At 38.9% G+C, this 18,124-nt stretch overlaps 3 protein-coding genes across 4 annotated transcripts in view; 1 reads left to right on the forward strand and 2 right to left on the reverse strand.

The window, feature by feature from the left end:
• LOC134752121 (zinc finger protein ZFP2-like) overlaps positions 1 to 18,124 on the reverse strand; it is a 138,964-nt gene that overhangs the window by 92,552 nt on the left and 28,288 nt on the right. The window lies entirely within an intron of this gene.
• Positions 1,008 to 7,040, forward strand: LOC134752144 (gastrula zinc finger protein XlCGF57.1-like). The gene is made up of 5 exons (XM_063687737.1): positions 1,008 to 1,243; positions 2,671 to 2,806; positions 5,115 to 5,168; positions 5,421 to 5,477; positions 5,781 to 7,040. Exons 1-5 carry the CDS (start codon positions 1,115 to 1,117, stop codon positions 7,013 to 7,015), a joined length of 1,611 nt encoding a protein of 536 aa, XP_063543807.1. The 5' UTR covers positions 1,008 to 1,114; the 3' UTR covers positions 7,016 to 7,040.
• Positions 11,952 to 17,320, reverse strand: LOC134752128 (gastrula zinc finger protein XlCGF57.1-like). 2 transcript variants are annotated; one of them, XM_063687712.1, is made up of 5 exons: positions 17,028 to 17,320; positions 15,662 to 15,797; positions 15,097 to 15,150; positions 14,410 to 14,466; positions 11,952 to 14,171 (listed from the first exon to the last, which is right to left on the reverse strand). In XM_063687712.1, the coding sequence occupies exons 1-5, from the start codon at positions 17,154 to 17,156 to the stop codon at positions 12,577 to 12,579; spliced, it is 1,971 nt and encodes a 656-aa protein (XP_063543782.1). In that variant the 5' UTR covers positions 17,157 to 17,320; the 3' UTR covers positions 11,952 to 12,576. The 2 variants fall into 2 exon arrangements, with proteins under 2 accessions (XP_063543782.1, XP_063543783.1); XM_063687713.1 differs by lacking the exon at positions 15,097 to 15,150 and having other exon boundaries at positions 17,028 to 17,319.

Genomic DNA, 18,124 nt, shown 5'->3' on the forward strand with positions numbered 1-18,124 from the left:
CACTAAGTTACATTCCAAAGGTATGGAGAGAGGTTAGGGTGGTCTTCCTACCAAAACCGGGTAAGAAATCGTACCAAGAAGCTAAGTCATTTAGAAGCATAAGTCTGTCGTCGTTTGTACTTTGTCAGTAGAAAAAGGCACGAAATTAAAAATTTCTGTCCGAAGCCTGTTAGAACAGGCACGACGATAGATCCTGTGTAAAGGTAACACATCATCGCACCGCACTAAGGTCATTGTGCGATGATGTGTTACGGCCATAAAAGTTGTAACACACTACCGCATCGCACCGCGACCTTGGTGCGTCGCACCCATAAGTGAGAGCGAGAAAGATATCTGTTTCTCGCTCTCACTTACTATTCTTACAAGGGTGCGGTGCACCAAGGTCGCCGTGCAGTGCGGTAGTGTGTTAAGGCTTTAAGATCGTTAGCAGCACGACTGTTAAGGACGCAGCTAGAAGTGAGAGCGTGAAAGAGATTTTTGCCGGATTCGCGACCTTGGGGTTGCGGTTCTGTGTGCCCGTCAATTAAGGCTATCCAGACGGGAACAAGTTTTCGCCAATCTGATTAAATTGTCCGATCAAATCAGGTGGTGCGAATGCCAACTTTCACCAATTGTATATTTATGGTAATATTTGAGCGCTCTAAACTTGAAAAAAAATGCCCCCAAACGCGAATACTAGTACGTCACAAATTGGTATTCTTGTGTACGCCCACATTTTATCGATCATGATCGGCGGTCGAATTCGGCGAGCCAAATTAGCGTTTGCGTCCGCACGGCCTAATTTGATCAGGCAATTTAGTCAGATTGGCGAAAAATTGTCCCCGTCTGGATAGCGTTACGGTTTTTTGTACTATCGTACCAAATCATAAACAAAAACTTGGCACTATTGTTTAAAAATTATGATATCAACAGTAGCGGTACATCACTACAGATTCGTAAAAAAAAAACAATTACATTACATTGTCTACGGTTATGTTATGTCAATGATGTGTCAATGGCTGCTTCGAGAGGATCGCCACGATTAAATTAATATTTCTGCTCAAAATTTCATTAGTAGATTATAAAGTATTATTAGTTGTGGGCAGTTATTGCCAGTGCCTTATACATAAACATAATGGAGGAGTTGCACTCTTGTAGCTGTTGCCTGGTGCGGCCGCCGGAGAAGGGCCTTAAGGTTATGTATAAACATCTCGGCAAAACAGAGATATATTACGACATGCTGAGAGACTGCTTTAATATAAATGTAAGTAAACAACTTCAAAATCATGTATTAATGTTGTAACATTGTGGTCGATATAACCTTTCGTCTGTTTGATAAGGATCTTGGCCAAACATGTTTTTATTCTATACGGCTAGAGCGTGTTATGAACTCACGATTTTAGGTCACCACACGCAATTGGATGATGGGATAAATATGACTTTGTTGCCTTACATTTGGCTACGAGTTAAAATCTTTAGGGAAGCTACATTAGGCGGGTCCTCAGAGAACGAGGGCGAGGCACGCGGGCGGGCGGGCGACCTGCTTCGCGCGGCAATTTCCTCGAAGCTCGTTCTGTGTGGACCGGCCTATTATTTACGATGCCTATAGTTTGTATCCCTTGGTATGGTCCTAAAGGTAGTTAAATAAATGTAAACAATGTGTTTTTACATTTTCGGGTACCTGAAACCATGGATGTAAGTAAAGGGAGGTAGATATGGTACCAGGCGCTCGATTGTGAGCCATCAAATATAGGTTCCGGAACCTATATTGAGTAAGTCGTATGGCTGACGCCAATGTGTCAAGATTGTCTAAATATTGCATGCATTTTAGTTTTGTCAACTATGAACGTCACGCGTCTATTATTAATAAAAGGTCATTGCCTAAAACATTTATCAGTTAACCAGCCAAATACAAAACTGCCTGGATCTGAATCTCATCGTGCTGGCTTTAACCTATTTCATTTAATCATACAATGTTTTCATCTATTCTCAAATGGCTAAATATTATATATTACAAATATATGTTACAACATTAAATTACTATTGAATAATCAAATCATCCCGATACATTCCTATTAACAAAATAGCACGATTATAGCAGCTTCGTTGTTATGTTGAGTAAATAATATATTGTAGTAAAATTTCTGTAAGTTTTTCACATCAAGTTAAATTAATGACTTGAAGAATTTTCTTGCCCAATAAAACACCATTGTGGTTTGTTTACATTCTTTTAAATACCTAAAGATACAGACTATATGTAATAGCAGGCCTATGAAATGTAGAATTCTTTTTTATATTTCCTTTCGCTGACGAGCAACTGGGAAATACCAAATGATATTTATCACATCATTCAAAAGTTTCATTACTTAATTAATCATTGATAGGAGCCAGTGTTTTTCATAAAAAATATGTTTTATGAAATGATCAATAAGACCAAATCCTTATTCTCACCATCAGCTCATAAGTGGTGCTATGCTACCAATCAAATTAAGTAGTTTATTTAGTCCCACTGCTGGGCAAAGGCCTCCTTCCACGTATCCCGGTCTTGACCTGTCTCCCACGAGTTCCTGCCAAAGGCGTCAAGGTCATCTCGCCAACACCGTCGAGGTTTGCCGCGACCCCGGGTTCGATGTGGGACCCAATTGGTTGTAGTTAGTTCAGTAGTTACCTAATTTTTATGTCAACTTTCAGCTAGGCATGGGTAATGACGAGTGTGGGATCTGTGACGTGTGCGTGGTGCGGCTGCGGGACGCAAGCGACTTCAAGCTGCAAGTGCAGCGCAGCCAGGGCGAGTTGCAGGCGCGGCTGAAGGGAGTGATCACTGCTAGTAAGTTATCACACTATCACTTTACTTAGTTTGGGGCTAGGTTGATTTGTGTAAAATGTTCTCTAATATTTATTTATTTACATATTCTAAAACTCTAGCTATTTTTCCATATTCTATCTATCAATATATCCTCTCTGAATAATTACACCATTTATAGTATGTTTTTCCTACCATATTTAAATATTTAGGGCATATCGTTACTGCTGACCTGAAAGATAACGTTGACATTGAACGGGAGCGAAGGGCATTGTGTGTAAGGGCTAACATGTTGGCGCGCAGGTTTGCTCGGTGTTCCAGCGACGTGAAGTTGACGCTGTTCAAAGCCTACTGCACGTCGCTGTACACGTGCAGCCTGTGGGCTAACTACACACAGAAAGCATACAATGCACTTCGCGTCCAATACAACAACGCGTTCCGGGCAGTGATGGGGCTGCCTCGCTACTGCAGCGCCTCGGGAATGTTCGCGGCAGCGCACACGGCGTGTTTTCATACCACTATGCGACTGCGCGCCGCGTCCTTGGTCCAGCGGGTGCGAGCCAGCCCCAACACAGTCCTAGCGATGATCGCGGACAGAGTGGACTGTCCTTACATCATGCACTGCTGTGACAGGCATGTAATTAAGACTGGCATAGGATAGGGACTTAGTGTATGCTTTAAATTTATTTTATTGTTTTATTAATAGGTACCAATTTTTCGATTTCAATTTTAATTTTATATTTGTTTTTATTATTTTTATGACGTGCAAAAACTGATTATGAGCCTTGCAGCTTGAAATAAATGAATTTTATTTTATTTATTTTATTTATATATGCCTGCCATGCTGCCGTAGTCACGCGCTCTTATTTTTCAGGGATTCATATGTAAGGCTTGCCTTACCAACTTTAAAAAACTATGTTAGCGAACTGTAATTGACAAGCAGTTAAAGATTTCACATTCTCTTCTCTATTCACACCTCTCTTATCTCTCTCACACCTCTAAATGACTGATTGCATGTTTATTAGGGTTCCGTACCTCAAAAGGAAAAAACTGAACCTTAATAGGATCACTTGTGCGTCTGTCTGTCTGTCCGTCTGTCACAGCCTATTTTCTCCAAAACTACTGGACCAATTAAGTTGAAATTTGGTACACGTATGTAAGTTTGTGACCGAAAGATGGGCATGTAACGTAAACAAATGAACTTTAAACATGGGGGCCACTTTTTGGAGGGGTAAATGAGAAAAAAAATTTTCAAACTATTGTGTTACATATCAAATGAAAGAGCTACTTGTGAGAATTTTAAATATATATTTTTTATAATTTTAGGATTAACAGTTTAGAAGTTAAAAACTGTAATAGATGTCATATATTAAAGAAAAAGTGACGAAGCCCTCCAGTGGTGAAGGAGGAAAAAAAAAAAAAAACAAATCAGAATATTTAATAAAATAATTCGATTTGTTCCCAAACTTGTTCAGTTTAGAAGTTATTCAAGAAAATAGGCAAAAAATGACTACCCCCCCCCCCCCCCTTTATCTCCGAAACTACTGGGTAAAATTTTTGAAAAAAATACACAAATAGTTCTTTATCTATAGATGACAGGAAAACATATTAGAAATGTGCAGTCAAGCGTGAGTCGGACTTAATTATTTAGTAATTGATCCGACCCCTACGGGTTTTTTAAAGACATTTCTCTCACATTTTAACCCACGAATTGTGTAATGGACGGAACGCGAGTCCGACTCGCACTTGGCCGGTTTTTTTGTCTACTTTTATTTTAAGCTTTAATCATTCTACTAACAACTGTTTCTTTTGTAGATCCCTCCTAGGTAAATGCCTTCTCCAGTGCTATACTTTGCCTGCAGTTGCAAATTTTTTTTTGTTAAATCCATGTCAATATTTTGCCTGTCCGTGTTTTATCTTTTCGGGATACCTAACGTTGGATCATTTTATTTTTAGAAATTTGTGGCAGAAAAATCACACTCATAGCCCCTGTTTTAAGGCTTAATATGTAACTCATTTTCAACATACATCAATAAATTTCATTCGTTCATTCATTTAATTCCAATTTCATTTCATTCATTAAATCGACAAGAGTTGCGAATTACTTATCTATTCTCACGTTTTACAGTATTCGACATACTTTAAATTTTCGACATACTCGTAGGCACGTAAAATGCTAATTACCGCACTAGTGGGGTAAAGTAGTAGCATATGTACTGTAAGTAAATAACGAATTATTTATTTATTTGTTCTTTCATAAAGTTACGAGGCCGCTTCTCCCCATAAACTAGGATAAACTTGAAATTACTGATTGTTACATATTTTTGTACAGGTAACAAGTTAAAAATCAAGTTGGAAAAAGCTCCTGAAGATGAAACAATTATACGTGAGTATTATCGTTGTAAAATATTTCATCATTCTAGACTTCTTTTATACTCTTTAACATATTTTCTTAAAGAGATTTGTATATATTCGCTAACTAGGGCCTATGACTAGAAAGAAGCACTAGATAAATTGCTGACTTGGTTTATTTTCTTGTGATGTGCAATAAAAAAAAAGTTATGAAACGTAATTTTTTTTTCAGAAACCTATGTTTTGGACGTTTATTCAAGTATTAATAAGTATTATTTTCCTGCAGGCGATATTAAGGTGGAGAAGTCCGAGGTCGAGATGGCAGATGGCGAGATCGTCTCAGGTACTGGATGTATACCGTACAGATAAATCGGGTGCTTTTATTACTACTAAAACTTCACTATGGACGTCCACGTCAATGGCACGTTTTATCATTTATCGTCATTAAGAAGGGCCGTACATGTATGAGATTGTATACTTTTAAATGATGTGATGTTTCCTGATTTTTCAAAGACGGCTCAACTGATGAGTTTTTTGTTGAAAAGAGAAATTGCAGATCAATATAACAAAATATGTAGAGTAGACGATACTTGGTAGTTAAATCATCGGTTCTTTATTTTTTTTAAAGGTTATAATTTTTTTCCAGTTTCTGTGGCCATCCAAAAGGGACCGCCTGCTCATTCAGCGGAACCCGTTGTTACTACGTCCAACCCCAGTCCGGCGCCCGTTCCGACGCTCATCGACCTCGACAGTTCCGAGTTGGCTTCGGCTTCCAGCCACCTTATAGTACACTCGTGCGACATATGCCAAAAAACCTTCGACAACCCAAATGCCAGGTCCAAACTTGTAATCCATCGCCGCTCCCACACTGGAGAGAAGCCTTATGCGTGCAACGTATGTGACAAAAGATTTATGCAAAAATACCACTTAAATACTCATTACGCACTCCACATGGGAAAGTTTAGATTCTCTTGCGAAGTATGCAACAAACGATTCCTACATAAACACCAGTGGATCGTACATATGCGGACACACACCGGTGAAAAACCGTACGCGTGTGATATGTGCAATAAAAAATATGGACATAGAAGCCACTTAACTTTTCATAGAAAAAGTCATTTCGAATCTCATCCTGTGGAAAAAAAGTACGGTTGCGATGTCTGTGGGAAACGGTTTGCACTACAGGGGAATTTATTTAACCATAAGGAACTACACGAAGAAAAGGAAAAGGAAGCAAAAGAAGGAAAACAGGATGACCCAAAGCCATATGAGTGTGAAATATGTCACAAACGATTTGCATTAGCAGGTATCTTAAAAAGTCATAAAGAAATCCATACTGAAGAAACACCGTTCGAATGCGAAACATGTCATAAGAAATTCCGTCTGAAAAAGTATTTGGAAGTGCACGTAAAGGTGCACGGAAATGAGAAGCAACACGCCTGTGAAGTTTGTGGCCTACAGTTTACACACCGGTCGAGTTTTAAACGTCATATTAAAATACACACGGGTGAGAAACGCTTTTCCTGCGAAATATGTCACAAGCGATTTGGACGCACAACAATTTTGCGAGACCACATGCTTATACATAGCGGACTTAAGCTACACTCTTGTAAAGTGTGCAATAAGCAATTTAGACAAAAGACGACTTTAGATATTCATGTGCGTCGACTGCACACGGACGAGCGACCATATCCTTGCGATGTATGTAAAAAAGGATTCGCTGAACTATCCGCCTTAAAATTCCATTATAGAACGCATACTGGAGAGAAACCGTACGTTTGTGAAATCTGTCAAATGAAATTTGCTCGATCTGATGGTCTCAGGAAACATCTTTTACGTATTCATAAAGAGAAGCCCTCGAAATCTGTGGTAATTAAATAATGGGTATAATCAGAGACTAGTGAAATTTCAAGACAACGAACTTTCATACAACACCGCGTGCCTCGCACGTTTTATAATATTTTCCATTTTAGATTTATCATCCTTAGACTAAAAAGTTAAATATTTATAAATAAAAATGAAAAAATTGGGCTAAGTCGTAGTCGCTCGGTAGGGTGCCCAGAAGCAGTTGTTTTGTTTTTTTATTTGGAAACCTTAGTTACACAATAAAAGTTCAAAATAAATTGTGGAATATGTACAAATAATTGTACGCAGGATCTTATTGATCAAAAATTGTATGCAGGAGATTATAAGAATAAAATCTGTCGCCTTGCTGCTTTTGTGACTTCTTAACGTCTAATCCTACGTTCGTGGCCACTGTCATATGCATAATAGTGCAATTAAAGCACAATAAAAGCATTTTAGGCACATTATTATTTAATTTCTTTATACTTTATTGTACAACAGGCGAACTTAGTGCCATGAGGCATTCTTTACCAGTGGGTCGCTGGCAATGAATGTGTCAAATCTATTTTTTGTGACTGTAACTGCGGTTAGTTAAGTGAAATTTTACGTTTTGAAATTATAGATAGCAGTAGGGTGGCAGTTTTCATACGCAAATAACTAAAATGTATTTTTTGAAATGTCATCTACAACATCGTGATTCTCGCGGCGTTATATGGGGCTTGTCAGGCTTCTTTATGTACTAGACTCTGGTTAGTTAGACCAAACATCAGAAGTAATGGGACAGTTTATACAAGGGGTAGACTCCGGTTGGAGCAAAAAGCTTTGGAAACTTAGCAAACGACAACTCCAAATAATAACGGGGGTGTTTACTGGCCATTACGAGGTCAAAGGAATTGTCGTATGTGTGGCGAAGAGGAAGAGACAGTAGAACACCTGATGTGTGAATGTCACGCCCTAGCCAGACAAATAATGAAGGACTTTGGAACAGGCTATCTGGAACCAAAGGAATTCAAAACGCTACCCATGAGCTCCATCATCCGCATATGGAGATATTGGGGAAAGCTCTTGAGTAGCGGACGGATCTTTTCTAGGGGGTAACTGCACAAAAGATCCCTATGGGTCGAAGTGTATCCGCAAGGGCCCCCGAAAACCATAAGATAAGATAAGCTCGTCGTCGTCTATTGCAAAGTCTAAGTATTTTTATTGACAGAAATTGTGGACCACTGTGTTGTCCGAACACATTATTATAGCCTAGGCTCTCCGAAACATGTCGCGCGAGTGACTAAAACAAGTGAGTCTAAACCGTAAAATGATTTAACATTATTATTACTTAAATAGGTCAATATAATTTCATTAAACAAATCTGTAAGTACTTGTTTTGAACATTTCATATAAGTAAGTTTCATATTTCAATTGTAATGGCAAAGTAAAATTCAATAAACATGTTTATTGTATTTCGGGTTTCTACATTTTTTTTCTACAAATTCCCTAGAAGTGCCTGTGCTGGTCATCTTAGAATATTGTTATGATAACTGTGTGAGTGAGTTTTATTTAATTAGCCGAAATTTAATTTTATATGTAAGATTGAAATCTCCTCTCTATTAATTAAGCAAGAAAGTAAAACAAATTAAACACAATATCAATCCACAGCGCAGGCTTCGTCATAGTTGCTACACACAAAAATAGTATCCACAACACACTTCGTCAAAAATGAAAAATAAAAACCAAAATCAAACAAACAAAAAATATGCTATTCTAACAATTAAGCCCCGAACTGTTCCCTACCTGGCCCAAACGTCCCAATTATGCTAGCTGCATTGCCACGCTGAATACCCAAAGATATCTGTTGGACCAGATAAGAGTCAATTCTTATTTTTAGGGTTCCGTAGCTAAATGGCAAAAAACGGAACCCTTATCGTCATGTCTGTCTGTCTGTCCGTCCGTATGTCACAGCCACTTTTCTCTGAAACTATAAGAACTATATACTGTCGAAACTTGGTAAGTAGATGTATTCTGTGTACCGCATTAAGATTTTCACACAAAAAAAACAATAAATACTTGGAACTGAAACTCAAAAAAATTTTTTTATCAAACCCATACGTGTGGGGTATCTATGGATAGGTCTTCAAAAATGATATTGAGGTTTCTAATATAATTTTTTTCTAAACTGAATAGTTTGCGCGAGAGACACTTCCAAAGTTGTAAAATGTGTGTGTCCCCCCCCTGTAACTTCTAAAATAAATGATAAAACTAAAAAAAAATATATGATGTACATTACCATGCAAACTTCCACCGAAAAGTGGTTTGAACGAGATCTGGTAAGTAGTTTTTTTTAATACTTCATAAATCGTAAACCGCAATTTATCTTTCACTAACGTTTTGCATAAAAAATACATTGTTAAAATGATGTAATGTACGGAACCCTCGGTGCGCGAGTCCGACTCGCACTTGGCCGGGTTTTTTATAGAGGCGGTCCTAATAAGAGGGCGAGTGAGGGAAGTGCGCATATTTTACTCGTATCTAAGTTTATTAGACAAAAACTTTTTATTCTAGACTCACCGACATGCTATGTGCGCGCTGCGCTAGTGCGCTACACAGGTAACAATTTTACTTAGAATTCGATGAAATGAAAGGATAAGAACCTTCTAAAACAAGTGGACACCTAATACGAAACGACAACTTTTTCCTAAACATCCTGGAAGGGAAAATTAAAAAGACGAGAGGCAGTGGAAAGCCCAGAATCACATATCTGAGCCAAGTAAAAGATAATGCATCGTACGAGCAAATCAAAAAACTGGCTCAGGAAAGAAAGGATTGGCAATTACTCCACCGACAAGAGCAAATCTCTTAAGTTATAATGATGATGAAACCAGGTGGGTAGGTAAGTATGTACTGAAATGCTATGATGAACAAAACGTCACTACTTTGAAAAAACCGGCCAAGTGCGAGTCGGACTCGCGCACGAAGGGTTCCGTACCATTACGGAAAAAACAGCAAAAAAATCACGTTTGTTGTATGGGAGCCCCATTTAAATATTTATATTGAATGAATGAATGAATATTTTCATTGCGTGTAACACATGGAGACATTTATATTAGTAGAACTTACAAACTAAGGGGTTAGTATGTACAACGAACTTAGATTTAAAATAATACAATACAGATGGGGAAATGCAATCCCTCACAGTGCGACAAGTAGGGACAGTCTACCCTGTCAGCTATCATTCGTAGGATGCTGTTGCATATTATTCTGTTTTTAGTATTTGTTGTTATAGCGGCAACAGAAATACATCATCTGTGAAAATTTCAACTGTCTAGCTATCACGGTTCATGAGATACAGCCTAGTGACAGACGGACAGCGGAGTCTTAGTAATAGGGTCCCGTTTTTACCATTTGGGTACGGAACCCTAAAAATCAAGGTTGAAACGCAGTAACTGTACAGTTAGCAGCAGAAGTTGCTAGGCGGGCGAGGTGTTCAAAATTATCTTGACTAGCTCTTATTCTCTTAACAATAAAGTCGCGTCAAGATCATTTTGAACACCTCGCCCGCTTAGCAACTTCGGCTGCTGACTGTACGCATCCCATACATATTTTTGTTTTAATTGTTCGAACAATATGATAGGTAGTTTTTTTTTGAAGTACCTAGTGACAAAATGTAAATGGAAAGGATTTCCGTTAGTGTGGAAACTGAAGAAATAAAAATCAGCCATAAAATGTGTGATTTAATTACAAATAAGCAGTAAATAGTTTTTATAATTTCCATAAACAATATCTTATATTCATTAAATGTATGTACAATATAAAGTTATATTGAAGTAATATTGCCTGCCACGGTACTTTAAGATGCCACTAATTTTATAGTATTCACTCGTCTAAAAAATATGTATATAACACAGCAAATGTTCCAAAAAACGAAAGTCCTGAAGAGAGCCCGCTGCGCAGAACTTTACTAACGAAGGTTTGTGCTATACAAACCTCGTTGAGATTGAGATAAAGGCGAGGTCCATCATTAGCCGAAGATCGGCGGCCATTTGCCCTGCAACTAAGGACTAGGGTTTATTTATTTATTTAACCTTTGCAACAACCCTAATTCCTATTTCTTTGTGAGTTTTTTCCAGATCCTGAATTGTTCAACATTTTAGTTGATAATGAGTATGATAATAATAAATGGGAGGAGGCCTTTACCCAAACGGGATCCATACCCCAAGAAAGAAAAATCAACAGAAACAACAACACCTTAAAAACATATTTTAACCAAATTTAAAAACTAAAATAGAAACTAAATAATTGAAAAGAGTATGAAAATATAGAGGCTATAATAATAATAATAATGAGCCCGCAGGGCAGCTTGTGGCGAGCTGTTGGGGAGTGACGACCCCACGGACCCGAGTGCTCCAGAGAGTCGGTCAGGGTCTCCGTCTCCGGCGTGTCTTCGTCGGACTCTCAGCACTGGCTTGCCTTCATTGGATGTCCAGAGGGGAGTCGTAAGAGCTATATGCTCCAGGGGTGGAAGTGTTAAAGGGCATAACGCCGCGAGTAACTTCGGAGAAAGCGCAGCACACCTCTCGACACCCCTGAGCCGCTCACGCCGGTGTTGCGCCTGGCCGTCTTAACGATGGCGCATCAGGTGCCCATCTAACGAGTGGCGAGTCACCGCCTGCCTCGATAACTTGTGCAAGCAATGTTATGGCAGGTGTCCGGACTTCTTTGCAATAGCCCAGTCTTTTTTTCACCCAAACTTAAACCATAGACCAGTACTCTGTCCATATTCTCTACAATAGCTTCCAATGCCTGCTGAAACCGGTTCACGGGTATCTATTGATGTACCCATGAATGGGTTCCAGCAGGCGTTCTACATGACATCAAATCTCTCCAAACGGCCTCTACGTGTTGGATCTATATCCCCACGCACGCCTTATAAATGACCGGGATCGAAAGACCCGAGAGTTTTAAAACGGAGATACACATAATAATGATATAATGACAATTGGTCATTATATCAAGACCATGGTACCGGTCTCAACCTGAATCACACTAGGTTTTAAGGAATAATATCCATCTGGCGTCTGTTTAATCGAGTACCTACATCTAACTTTATCTCTAAGGGCAAGTATAGGGGACCTCCACACCTAGAATGGGGTGCTTATCGTCCAAAGAATTTCTCCTGTTAGGTTTGTTGATGGGTGGGCCTACCCACTACCTCACTTCAACATATTGTCTGTTGGGTTGGGATGGTGCGAGGGGTGTGCCACAGTCACGCTTTCTTGTTTCTGATCTTTTCAAAGCCGTCATTGGCAGTAAAATTATAGCTGTCAGTCACACAGCCTATAAAGTCATTTCTACTGTCTGTCAAAGCATGCCCATTAGATTTCATGATGCTTTAATAGTTAGTATTCACAATTTGTGGAATACATAAACGCTATCGAACTTTTTTTTTATAATAACTTTTTAGACAGTGTACCAAACCTTATCACAGTTCTATATAGATATGCAGAATGAAAAGTTACATACTATGTTTTTATTACAATGCATAAAACAATAGTAAAAGTAAACGTTTTAATATACATATATTTTTAAAATTTAAATACAACTTCCATTCAGTAAGGATTATTATATTCTTTTAGTTTAACAAACTTTGAAGGTTTCTCATGATGAACACTTATAAGATGTTTCTTAACTCCATTATGGCGCTGAAATTTCTTATAGCATATCTCGCAAGCATACGGTCTCTCACCAGTGTGTACACGATAATGCGCTTTTAATTCAGCAAGTACTGGAAAAGCCTTTTTACAAACGTCACAACAATGTGGCCTGATGTCTGAATGCATTCGTCGGATATGAACCGTTAAGGCAGATTTATGTCTAAACTGTTGGCCACATACTTCACAAGCGTGTTGTTTGAAGCTCTCATGCACCTTCATGTGATCTTCTAAATACTTCTTCATCCGAAATTTCTTATGGCATACTTCGCACTCAAAAGGTTTTTCTTCATTGTGTATTTCTCTGTGGTTTCTTAAGATACCTTTCGTTGAAAACCGTTTGCTACATATTTCGCACATAAAATTTTTGAGATCTTCTTTCCTCCCTTCCTTAATAGCTTTTTCTGCCTTTTCCTTCTCAGCGTGTTTATTCAAATGTTTACTTAATGTTCCCTGTAGTGCAAATCGTTTCCCACAAATATCGCAACAGAACTGTTTGTCCATTATTTGTTTATGTTGTACTAATAAATGATTTTTTAAGCCACATCTATATGGGAACTTCCTTTGGCATATCTCACACGTATAAGGCTTTTCACCAGTGTGTACACGCATGTGTATGCTCATAGCGTCTTTATGTAGGAATCGTTTATTACACACATCACACGGGAATCTATAGTCTTCGGAGTGAATTCTTGCATGAAGTCTTAAAGCGCTTTTTGATGTATATCGTTTACTGCATTCTTCACATTTAAAAGGTTTTCCTCCCGTGTGATCGTACTTATGAATATCTAATGCAGACTGCGTCTTGAATTTCCTATCGCAAGTTTCACAGGTGAATGGATAATCACCAGGATGATTTTTTAAATGAGTGTTTAAATAATTTTCTTCTGCAAATTGTTTTTTGCATATATCACATGGGAAATACTTATGTTCGGTGAGGACTTGATTTTTCGATTCTTCTGCACACTCTGTTTTGCATACTGTTATTTCTCCGGGTTCTACACAACTAGGATCATATTTAGAATGATTTCTTTTATGAACGGTTAAGTGTCCTTTTTGTTTGAATGTTTTGTTGCATATTTCACACGAGTACGGTCTTTCACCAGTGTGTATCCGCATATGTACAACCCATTGGTTTTTTTGCGTGAATCTCGTGTCGCATTGTTCGCAAGAGAATTTGAACTTCCCAATGTGGTATGCGTAATGACTATTTAAGTGGCTCTTTTGTGCGAATCTTTTGTTGCATACATTGCACGAGTACGGTTTCTCTCCAGTGTGGGTGCGGCGGTGGATTATGAGTTTAGTTTTCGCATTTGGGTTTTTGAATGTTTTGTGGCATATATCGCACTCGTGCACTTTAGTGCGGTTAGAAGCCGGAGCCGGCTCGGTAGTGTCGAGGTTGGTGAGGGTCGGATCTGACGCAAAAGAGATGCGGTTAGACACGGCAGCAACGGGTTGCGCTGAAGGCGCTGGTGGTCCGCCGTAAATGGCCACTGAAAGTATAAAAAATAATTACAACTTCACAGCTGGTAGTATCCGATTGCCGATCCGATGGAAAATCAGTCAATATTTGTTATAGAGGATAAACTGATAAATAGAAAAGCAGACGTAATATGTTTTACAATGTTTTTAAAGAAAATGATTAGTGTACAGACTGTCATTTATTACGCAGTTGTTACGTTTTTCTTTATTTCCCCGTATGAGAAATGTCTTACTAATTTCGGTACACACCTGACACGACCTCGCCGTCAGCCATCTCGACCTCGGACTTCTCCAGCTTGATGTCGTCTGCAACAAGGCAGACAACACTACATTTAACACTCGGGCAATAACCTCTAACGTCCCAGGGTCCTAATATTAATACAAAATACATACCTCCAATGAAATTTAAATTGAATGCAATTTTATTTTCTAATAGCATTTATTCAAATTTGACAGCCATTTTTACAAGCTTTTATTTAACTTGTCCTGTTAGTATGTATGTTAGCGTGTTAGTGAGTGTGGGTCAAATCTTGGAAGCTAAATTTGACCACTTCCCGATTGAGCTGAAATTTTGCATACATAATTATGTAAATCGGATGACAATACAATATGATGATACGGAGCTGATCTGATGATGGAGACACGAGGTAGCAATGGGAACTTTGTGATAAAATAAAGCAAACTGTGTTTGGGGTTGTTAGAATTGTCTCGATGAGTATTAATTTCCTGTGGAAAGAAAAGTACAGTCAACGGTAAAAGCTTGTACCAAAAACTTATACGAAAAACATGTATTTTTAGGGCTCCGCTTCAGTCAGTAAAAACTTGCAAATTTTCAGCTGAAAGATTTGATTACAGACCAGAAAAACAACGGGAGTAACGGACAGGTGAAGCTAAATAAAAGTTTGTAATTTCAATCAAAAAGACTAATATACTCACTTATGATTGTTTTATCTGCAGAAGCTTTCTCAAACTTTATTTTCAACTTGTCACCTGTAAAAAAAAAAGGATGGTTCAAGCGCGGCACGGAGCGTCACTTAGCGGCGCTCATCCAATCTTTCGTCAACCCGTCGCCCGCTCCGTGCACACGCGCGAACTAGCGGACGCTCTTATAGAAATAAAAGAAAGTTCCAAATTCTTACGCGCAAAAATTGGCCTGGGTCTTACGAGGGCAAGTTAAATCCACAACCTTGTGTTATGTTGATGTTGGAAAGGGTTTTTTGAAAAACTGTTATTTCCATTACGGATCTTCAAGAAGAATTTAATAATTTTCGCTAAAATACATTAAAAAAATACACCTATAATGAAAATTTCACTAGCCTATAGTTTTTGAAATAAATAAATGGGTGTGATGTGACATAAGACAGACTGAAGACCGAAAACGAAACTATAAGTGTTCCTGTTTTGCTATTTTGGTTATTGATCCTTAAAAATACTAGAAACATGCATTTTTGGACACAAATGTATTAAATATGAGTATCATACGTGTTGTATAGTATCTTACTGGCAGTGAGCACTCCCTTAAGCCGCGCGCGCAGCTCGGCCTGGCTGCGCTGCACTTGCAGCTTGAAGTCGCTCGCGTCCCGCAGCCGCACCACGCACACCTCGCAGATCCCACATTCCTCATTTCCTATCTCGAACTACAAGTTACAACATAATAAAATTAATGACCAATGAATCTAAGATAAAAAATACTAATCACTTAAATTCATTAGTAATTATTTATTGAATAATAATAATACTAAAAGCGGTGTTGCCCTCGAGCCATCCTAGATGTCGCTTTTTGTGGGGGCCCATCTTGTGTGGGGGAGTCACCGTCTGCCGGAAATAAAATTGCATACTATTTTATTAGGCAGGCGTCTGATTATTTTATCCTGTAGCTCAAAACCGGACTCCTGCCTAATAAAACGGTATGCAATTATATTTCCGGAAGCCGGTGACTCGCCCTCACAAAATGGGCCCCCACAGCGGCTCAGGGGGGGGGGGGGGGGGGTCGAGAGGCGTGCGCAGCTTTCCACCCGGTGGCTGTTAACAGCCACTGTGCCAACTCGCGTCTTATGCATATTTCACTTCCACCCCTGGAGCTGGCCGGCCGGTTAAGGCAAGTCAGAGGCAGAGAATCCTGCTACACCCACCCTCCTTGCGGGTAACAGAACTCCCCAGGAGCACTCAGGTATGTGGGGTCGCTAGTCCCCAACAGCTCGCCACAAGCTGCCCGGCGTTGTTACAAATGATTATTATTATTATTATTTATTTGATACACTAGCAGCTCTTGGAGCTGATGCGTGTATATCGAGCACTTGTATTTTATTTTGCACTTTTCAAAGTTCTAAAATGTGTATCTAGTCTATTTTTGAAAGTGTTCACTGACAGTGCAGTAACAACAGTTTCTGGTAAAGAGTTCCACACATTTACCACACGATTCGGCAAGAAGTGCTTCCTAGGGCTGATGTCACTGTAAATGTTGTTGTTGTTGTAGACTTAGATAAGGGCATCGTCATCAACACATTTTGATAGCGCACACTGCAAGTGCAGTGTTAATTATATGTCATAGAAGTTTGGCATTTAAATTAATGCCTGTGTGTACTATCAAAATTGTTGCAGAGCTGCAGGCTTTTTTTGGTCTACCTCTATTGACTTGTGGAAGAGCCCTTGTGGCATAGACACAAAATATATTTTTGAATTTTGTACCTATTATAAAAAGGCAGGCAGAAGGCAGTATAATATTAAACATTATGCTGTGAGATTTTTATTGAATATTCGTCTTTTGTATGCATTGATAAAGAAATAGACTAAAAAAAATCTATAACAGTAAGACCATTTGAGCAACAGCAGGAAAAGTACATAATAACTGAATTTGTTGTACTTACATTTATATCAAAACAGTCTTTCAGCATTTCATAATATATCTCTGTTTTGCCGAGATGTTTATACAACGTCCTGAGGCCCTTTTCCGGAGGCCGCACCAAGCAACAACTGCACGAGTGTAACTCCTCCATTATGTAACTTATAAAACACTGGCAAATAGATTACAAACACAAATATTTTGACTAATGTTCACTTTACGACCAATTCTGTGTCTATTGAATATAGCGGCCACATATCGATCAGAAAATATTCTCGCCCGAGCCGTCCCCGTCCGGCATCCGGCCAAAGAGTATTGCATCCGGCATCCAGTTGAGTTTGACACTTGACAGCGTATTTTTTTCTAAAATGTCATTGTTGTAGTGCTGCACTTTTTATCAATGTCCAAGCAGCCAAGTGCCAAGTTTTTTTATTGCACAAATAAAGGTAACTGACGGGCGTTCCGAACTACACATTTGCTGCGGTCCGAGGCCTGTTAGATCGTGTGGAAGGTGGTCAGACGTACGTACGACCGCACCGGACCGCTACCGGACGCAGCTATAAGTGAGAGCGAGAAAGAGATATTTTGACCGCACCCAGGTCACAGTCCGGTGCGGTTGTCTGCAGACACTAATAAGTAAGCGCGAGAAAGTTTGGTTATATAGTTGGTCAAACCAAATTGGCAGTAAATAAGAACAAAAAAAAACTATACTCATCCTTTTCTTTTGGGTGCAGGTACTAGTGTAAGACAAAGATAGTATGAGATTTGTAGCCCACCACAAACCATACAAATTTACATATACCATAAAAAACGTGAGAATGTAACAAGGACAAACGACAATAACGCTTTCTCTGCTACTCCTACTGAGAGATACATAAGACTATCCCGTTCTGACAGTCGTAATACGTGAAAATTGCACGTTGACGTAAAATTGGGTTGAAAAGAGCTAAATAATTCGTATATGTGAATACAAAATCAGTGATGGAATCGATAAACCAGTGCCACTGCTGCCTGCAGCGGCCTTCGGCGAAAGATTTGAGAACACCGTACACTCGTCTCGGCATAACGGAAATATATTCGGTCATGATCGAAGAATGTTTTGTAATAAAAGTAAGTAATGCT

This window comes from Cydia strobilella, chromosome 24, assembly GCF_947568885.1.
Source record: "Cydia strobilella chromosome 24, ilCydStro3.1, whole genome shotgun sequence".
Taxonomy (NCBI): domain Eukaryota; kingdom Metazoa; phylum Arthropoda; class Insecta; order Lepidoptera; family Tortricidae; genus Cydia; species Cydia strobilella.

What these genes read in the sequence shown, in the direction of transcription:
- LOC134752144 (XM_063687737.1), top strand. Translation starts at nt 1,115, where the DNA reads ATGGAGGAGTTGCACTCTTGTAGCTGTTGCCTGGTGCGGCCGCCGGAG. An exon ending in TGAAGATGAAACAATTATAC is followed by an intron (nt 5,169 to 5,420) that starts GTGAGTATTATC and finishes ATTTTCCTGCAG; the next exon opens with GCGATATTAAGGTGGAGAAG. An exon ending in AGATGGCGAGATCGTCTCAG is followed by an intron (nt 5,478 to 5,780) that starts GTACTGGATGTA and finishes ATTTTTTTCCAG; the next exon opens with TTTCTGTGGCCATCCAAAAG.
- LOC134752128 (XM_063687712.1), bottom strand. Translation starts at nt 17,156, where the DNA reads ATGGAGGAGTTACACTCGTGCAGTTGTTGCTTGGTGCGGCCTCCGGAA. An exon ending in AAGACTGTTTTGATATAAAT is followed by an intron (nt 15,798 to 17,027) that starts GTAAGTACAACA and finishes TGTAACTTGTAG; the next exon opens with TTCGAGATAGGAAATGAGGA. An exon ending in TGCAGATAAAACAATCATAA is followed by an intron (nt 14,467 to 15,096) that starts GTGAGTATATTA and finishes GCCTTGTTGCAG; the next exon opens with ACGACATCAAGCTGGAGAAG.